General features: G+C 48.1%; 1 protein-coding gene across 9 annotated transcripts in view; it reads left to right on the top strand.

Moving 5' to 3' along the window:
- The first annotated feature begins 534 nt into the window (after positions 1 to 534).
- Positions 535 to 7,661, top strand: part of BSDC1 (BSD domain containing 1) — a 30,280-nt gene continuing 23,153 nt past the window's right edge. For 2 of the 9 annotated variants that reach the window (XR_002522312.2, XM_009203983.4), the window contains exons 1-2: positions 535 to 746; positions 1,054 to 1,114. Coding sequence is in view for 8 of the 9 variants with exons in the window: in XM_009203983.4 (XP_009202247.1) it covers positions 640 to 746; positions 1,054 to 1,114 (168 nt within the window). In the remaining variant the exon portion in view is untranslated. Of the gene's footprint in view, positions 791 to 1,053; positions 1,115 to 7,661 lie in introns of all 9 variants that reach the window. The other 7 variants (XM_003891510.4, XM_009204007.4, XM_003891512.4 and 4 more) reach the window with 5 other exon arrangements.

Genomic DNA, 7,661 nt, shown 5'->3' with positions numbered 1-7,661 from the left:
AACAAGAGGCGACGGGATCTACTGCACATGTGGAGGGGTTGACCTTAGCTAAGGTCCAAAGTATGTGGGCTGTGGAATCTCCCTTCCAAACGCAGTGGAAATCAATACAGGCTGTCTCTGGATTTCTCCAGACCACCTCCAACTGGCATTGTTCTGAGCCGGGCCACCGAAAGTGGAGATTACGGAATGTGTGTCTGTCTCCCATTAACCCGGGAGCCCTCCAAAGGTTGCATCTAAGTCGCCTCTGAATTCTTCACATTCCTCCAAACTCTGGGCCAGAGCCCCGCAGTATGGGCTTATTGAATTAGCCTGAAGAGACACAAAGCAGCCTCGACGCAGCTGGTTTCACAAAGGGGGGCGGTGCTAACCCTGCGCTCTGGGATCCTGACGTTCGAGCTATCTCTCCTCCTCCCCTCTGCTCCCAGCTCTCCGCCGTCCAGCTGGTCGGCTGATCATCGTCCATAGAGGCCACCGTACCGGACGTTTGCGGACGGCGACAGAGTCAAGTTTGGTGGAGGTGGAGCCTGAGGACAGGACTGAATGACGATTGAGATGACTGAGAGTTCAGGGGCGGAGTTTGAGGGAGAACTCGGGACAGAGACTGGACAGAGACTGGAGACTTAAGGGAGGCGGGACCTAATGATGGAGCAGGGAAGGGATTGGGCTGAGGGCGGTGCCGGCGCGAGGATTGGGCCGAGCGCTTCGGGGCGGTCCTTGAGGGGGCGGTGCCGTGTCGGAAGTCAAAGGTCAGTAAATAGTGGTGATGTCATGCAGGCAAGATGGCGGAAGGGTGAGCCCGTCGTTTTGCTCCTAGGCGTTGGGGCCTGAATTCTCCCAGGGTTGGGGTGCTGGGCAAGAGTCCGGGTGGGGAACATGAGATCAGCGCGGGCGTGGACTGATCTGAAAGGGCACAGTGGAGTCGCACTGTGAGGGGGTGGGGAAGCGGTCTGCGAAGCCTCGGCCCGCGGGGTACATCTGAGGGGGAAACAGACCGGATCCTTGGGCGGGCAGGAATCGCACCGCGGTACTGCCAGATGTGTCTCTCTTCCACAGGGAGGACGTGGGATGGTGGCGGAGCTGGCTGCAGCAGAGCTACCAAGCAGTCAAAGAGAAGGTAAGCCGGGCCCGTGCCCTTCTTCCCTCACCAGGGCCCTGCGCCGCCTCAGTGCAACCTGGTCCAACCAGCCCCGCCCAACTTTTGCGGGCGCTAAGTCTTAAGGATGAGGCCGACCCGGGCCTTTCTTTTAGCCTCTACCGGTCCACGGCAAGACAGACCTCGATGCAAACCAGTGTGATACTAGCCACAGTGAAATAAAGATGGTTTTAAAGGCTGGAGTTAACGAACGTTTTGTAGGAATCCATAGGAAGGAGCAATTTATTTCAGTTCAGGAAATTCAGTTTCTTCGTGAAAGAGAGAACATTTGATATAGGTCTTGAAGGAAAAGATTCTAGCAATAAAAACTTACTCGTATACTCATTCAAATATTAGAGTATATGCGACAACCAGCGCTCTAATAGGTCTTGAGGATACAGACTTCAGCCAGACACATGTAATCCTGGGCCTTGCAAAGCTCACAATCTAGTGGGGAGACAGCCATTAACCGAGTAGCCAGACAGTTTTTTAGTTACCGTTGTGGTAAGTTCTGTGAAAGGAAAGTACTGGGGCTCCTTGTCTATTCTCGGTAGTCAGTAACTCACCAGGGAAGGCCTTTTGGAGAAGGAACCTTATCAAGGCCAACCCTGCCTAGACAGGATGAAAAGCAAGAACCCAAGCCAGAGATGAGCATGAGCCATACAGACTGGTACCTGATGAGTTCTAAGTAAGGGCTATGCAACGGGCGATAGAGAGAGAGATTAGTCACCAGAGAGTGGAAGGCCTTCTTGCTGAACAATCTCTGTGGGATGAGTGATATTTGGCTGTGCCAGTGGGTAATTTGCCAATGTGTATTCCTGTTTCATTTCATGCTTATTTGTCAAAATCAGCCCAACTGAATTGTGGGAAAAGTTGATTACTGTTTACCTCAAGCAATTGGGGTAAGTCCTGACTCAGGGCCAACTCCAGGAAGCTTCTGACCTCACCTAAATAAGTCCCCTACTCTGGGAGTATTTTTGTTTTGTTTTGAGACAGAGTCTTACTCTGACGCCTAGGCTGGAGTGCACAGGTACGGTCTCAGCTCACTGCAACCTCTGTCTCCCAGGTTCAAGCGATTCTTGTGCCTCAGCCTCCCAAGTAGCTGGGATCAGAGGCGTGTGCCACTACTCCTGGCTAATTTTTGTATTTTTAGTAGAGACAGGGTTTCACCATGTTGGCCAGGCTGGTCTGGAACTCCTCACCTCAGGTGATCCACCCACCTCAGCCTCCCACAGTGCTGGGATTACAGGCGTGAGCCACCACACCCAGACATCTGGGAGCGTTTTTGTTCCTCCCCTATCCTGGGTACTCCTGGACAGCCTCTCAGCAATAGCCCAGGAAATCTGAGAATGCCCTGAGCTGTTTATTTTGTTGATGAGGACTAAGAGAGAGGACTGCACCCTAACATTTGATAGAAAAGACCAGAAAGTAGCATGTTTCCTGTTGGGTAATTTCCTGGCAGGAAAGTCTGACATTCATTCAGCAGATGTTGCATGAGGGCCTCTTGTGTTTCTCTCAAGGTTGGTCTTATCACAACTTGTGAAAGATAGATAGTTGGCCAACCTTCCGTCTTCATTCTTTGAATTCCCAGTTAAAAGCTGGGGTGGGGGTGGAGGTGGGAGTCTTTTTGGAAAGAAAAGACTTAATTTCCCTTTTTTTTACTTTCTTACTTACTCTTATATGTACTTGGGCAAGTGTTGTTTGTTTTTTGTTTGTTTGTTTGCTTTTGAGTCTGGGTCTGTTACCCAGGCTGGAGTGCAGTGGTTCAATCTCGGCTCTGCAACTTCTGCCTCCCAAGTTCAAGTGATTCTCCTGCCTCGGCCTCTTGAGTAGCTGGGATTATAGGCGTGCGCCACTATGCCCAGCTAATTTTTGTATTTTCAGTAGAGACAGGGTTTCACCACGTTGGCCAGGCTGGTCTCCAGCTCCTGACCTCAGGTGATCCGCCTGCCTCGGCCTCCCAAAGTGCTAGGATTACAGGCGTGAGCCACCACACCTGGCCTCTTGGGGAAGTTTTTAACCTCTCTAGGCCTCAGTTCCTCATCTATATAATGGGAATACTAACAATACCTACCTGATGAGATTGTGGTGATGGTTAAATGTAAAACACTAAAAACAGTACCTAGCATATAGTAAGTGCCATGTAAGTGTTAGCTGTTATTAGGTGCCAGGCTGATGGGAAAACCTCTTGGATACCACCCCCAGTTTGTTTTTCCTTCCATTTTTTTTCTTGGTCTTTTGGTGCTTTCCTATATTTATGTCCCATTCTGGCTCCATTTGGACCACTCACTTCTCAACACTCCTTAGAATACATTGCCCTGAAGACTACAGCTATGAGATGGTGCTGTCATCTGCTTTCCTCTGCTCCTTACCTCCTCCTGTGCTGTCTTCCTGTGTGTTGTCAAGAGCAATATGACTGACACAAATACTTGTGCATACACGTTGATAGAGAAAGACACATCGTTGCTCTGCATACTTACCAGAAAGAAAAAAATTAAAAAGAGAAAGGCACCAAATGCTTTTTGGTTCCATCACGGATTCGCCAACCTCATCTGGGCCCACATACTCTTCAGTCTCCAATTTGCTTTTCTTCCCCTTAACTTCAGAAACTTTCCCAAAACCTAACTCTTCCCTCGGGTCCCCTATTCAGCCACTTTATCCCTTTCACTTCCAGGAGACAACCTCATCTACTTTTTGAAACTTCAGGTCAACAAACAGGATCTTTAACTCCCTCCCCACCCTCAGAGCCACCACCTATAAGCTTATCTTTACTCACACTCAGCTTCACCTACCACTTGCCAAATCCAGTGGGTGGTTTTCAGCCCTTATCTTCCTGGACCTTTCTGCTGCATTTGACACTAGTGATCACTCCCTCTCTTGAAACGCTACTCTCTTGGATTTTGTGACATGATTCTTAAGTCTCCACATCTCCAGACGTTGCTTTTGTAACTGTTTCATGAGTTCCTCTTCCTCTGCTTGCCCCCTACAGGTGGTGTCTGAGGACACTTATTCTCAGCCCGTTGCTCTGTCCACTTTCCAAACTCTTCCTGGGTCACCTTCTCCACTTTTCTGTTAGGGCGACTCTTAGACCTTTTCCCTGAACTTTAATGTTGTGTTTTGTTTTGAGACGGGCCCTCGCTTTGTCACCCAAGCTGAAGTGCTGTGATGCAAACATGGTTCTCTGTAACCTCCACTTCCTGGATTCAAGCAATCCTCCCACCTCAGGCCCCCAGGTAGCTGGGACTATAGGCGTGTACCACCACGCCCAACTAATTTTTGTATTTCTTTGTAGAGATAAGATATCGCCATGTTACCCAGGCTGGTCTCAAACTCCTGGGCTCAAGCAATCTGCCCACCTTGGTCTCCCAAAGTGCTGGGACTATAGGCATGAGCCATCATGCCCGGCCAGCTTTGGTGTTTGAGGATGGCTATTGCTGGACAGCTATCCTAGACAGCCCACAGTCATCTCAAGTTCTGCGTGCCCAAAGTCATTGTTACCACCTTCTCTCTAGAACTGCTCCTCCTCCAGGATTTTCTCACTTCACTGGCAGTACTGCATCTACCCAGTCACCTATTTTAGCAGCCTGTGGCACTTCCATGATTCTTTTCTAGCCCTCAGTCAGTATACCTGTTCAGTCACCAAATCCACGTTCTTCTGCCTCCTATCTCTTGAACCAGTCTCATCCTCTCTGTCTTTACTAGTATTGTCCTTACTCATATTTTTCTATTTTCTTTCCTGGATTATTGCAGCAGCCTTCTGACTGGTCTTCCTTCCTCTTCTAATCTTCTCACCTCTGGACCTTTGCTCCATTCCAGTCACTGGAGTAATTTAGTGAAAAGGCAAATCTCATATCCCACCCACTTCAAACCTTTGGTGGCTCCTCATCATCCTAGGGCTGACCAGGCCCTCCCTGGTTGCCCTTGGCAACCTCTCCAGGTTTATCCCTCACCACTCTTGCTTCACATTTTATGTCTGTCAGGACTATAATGCTTGTAGATGTCAGTAAACCCCATGTCAACACTTCTTAGCTGACTCCTGTTCCTTTTTTTTTTTTTTTTTTTTTTTTTTTTGAGACAAGGTCTTACTCTGTTACCCAGGCTGGAGTGCAGTGGCGTGATCACAGCCCACCACTGCAGCCTCAACCACCTGGGCTCAGGTGATTCTCCCACCTCAGCCTCCTGGGTAGCTGGGACTACAGGCGCGTGCCACCACCCCTGGCTAATTTTTTGTATATATATATATATTGTGGAGACGGTTTTACCGTGGTGCCCAAACTGGTCTCAAATTCCTGGGCTCAAGCAATCTTCCTGCCTCGTCTTCCCGAAGTGCTGGGATTACAGGCATCAGCCACCACACCTGGCCCACATCAATACTTCTTAATCAACTCCTGTTCATTCTTTAAGAGCCCATTTCAGGCCTCCGGTCACCACATCTTCCCAACCTCCCCATAGTATGGCGGCTACTGCTCTGCCCTTGCACATCAGCACTATCGTGGGACTATTTTCCCCAGTATACTGTGACCTGCTTGAGGGCAACATCTGTTCATGTTTGTCTGCTCAGAGCTCACAATTAGTGGGAAGACAACCATTTAGTCACACAAGTGGTTACATAACTGAAATTTCAGTGGTCCTTGTAAATTTAACAAGCAAACTTTTTTGAGCACCTACTGTATGCTCTGTGTCAGATACTGGGGAGCCATCAGGGAACAAAACACATAGGACCTGTATTCACAGAACTCACAGTTTATCCAGGAAGACAGACACTGAACAGGTCATCATAAGTCTAAAGTATGTTCTATGTTAAAGAAGAGATAAATTGGGAGGCCGAGATGGGCAAATCACAAGGTCAGGAGATCGAGACCATCCTGGCTAACATGGTGAAACCCCGTCTCTACTAAAAATACAAAAAATTAGCCGGGCACATCAGCACTATTATGGGACCATTTTGAGTGCTCCTGTGGTTTATTCTTCTGGGAAGGGCCTGCCCACTTTTCATTAGCTTGGGAAGTTTCTGAATGGGACAGTCTCACATATCAGCTACAGGCTTCTCTGGGGGGTGGTAATCATGCCTCCCCAAGGTGGCAAGCGCCTGTAGTCCCAGCACTTGGGAGGCTGAGGCAGGAGAATGGCTTGAACCCAGGAGGCGGAGGTTGCAGTGAGCCGAGATCGCACCACTGCACTCCAGCCTGGGTAACAGAGGGAAACTCCATCTCAAAAAAAAAAAAAAAGAAGAGATAAAGCAGGGAAAGCCAGCTGAGTCTGAAGAGGCAGCAGGGAAGCCCCTCTAGGGAAATGGAGCATAGACTTTAAGGATGAGCAGTAGTTTTCCAGATAAGAGGGTTCCTTCATTGTGTTTGCAGCTTGCTTGTTTTGAAGAGTTAGAACTCTGTATCAGGGAGAGGAAACAATGTGTTCAGATACCCTGAGGCAGGGCAGATGCTAGGGCGTTTTAGAAACTTGAGGAAGGCCAGCTGGAGCTCAGTGAAGGGCACGGTGGTAGGGGATACCAATCAGCCAGAGGCCAAGTTATATAGGCCTTGTAAGTAACCGTGGATTTTCAACTTGCTCTTATGATAGTGTGTAAACTTAAAGAGTGTAAAGCAGCAAGGTCTGCCCTAACAGACAAAGCACCCACTGGGTGTCATAAGGAGAATGAAGTAAAGGTAGCTGAGACAACCTGGGAGGAATCCAGATAAAAGAACAAGTTGGCCTGGACTAAGGTGGTGGCAGTGTGAGTAGAAAGAGTGAATCGGTAAATGACCCGGGGCACAATTTCATGGTGCCGTGAAATATTTTTTTTAATTTTAATAAAAGTAAATAAGTAAATTACCCCCTCCACCCCCAATTAAGGAGTCCTGAATCAATATGGAGGCATGATTACCACCCCCAGAGAAGCCTGTAGCTGATACGTGAGACTGTCCCATTCAGAAACTTCCCAAGCTAATGAAAAGTGGGCAGGCCCTTCCCAGAAGAACAACCACAGGAGCACTTAAAAACATGCTTTTAAAAATGCAGGTGATTATCCCCGTGTAAAATGACAGGGCTTGCAGGGGGAGTGGCCACCGAGATACTCCAGGAAAGCATCCTAGAGTTGGTGAGTGAAGCAAGACAGGGCAAGACCTAGAAGTGAGCTGAGGGCCTGCTTTCTCCAGTGAGGTCTGGGTGCAGACGGAGAAGCAGATTGGTTTAGCAGGAGGAAATATGAGTTCTGCCCGAAGGAGCTTTTATATGAATAGAACCTTGGGATGGTAGAACCAAGAAGGCCTTCAAGATAATCTGATCCAGTTGTTATCTTGACCGCTTCCTCCTTTGTTGAATGTAAAAATCGCATGCCTTTTTACTGATATTAAATTGTTAAGAATTACTCATAAAACAGCTTTCCAAGCTATTGCTGTTACTAATACAATTAGTAATTACTAATTCTTAAACCTGAAGGCAAATAACTTCACCTACTGCCTCATATTTCAACTTAATTTCCCTGTAACAAAAAAAGTAAAAATAGAAACACTTTCCTTTGATAAAAAAATCA

This window comes from Papio anubis, chromosome 1, assembly GCF_008728515.1.
Source record: "Papio anubis isolate 15944 chromosome 1, Panubis1.0, whole genome shotgun sequence".
Classification (NCBI taxonomy): Eukaryota; Metazoa; Chordata; class Mammalia; order Primates; family Cercopithecidae; genus Papio; species Papio anubis.
The sequence above is the reverse complement of the archived record's forward strand: the minus strand, read 5'-3'. Positions and strand labels throughout refer to the sequence as shown.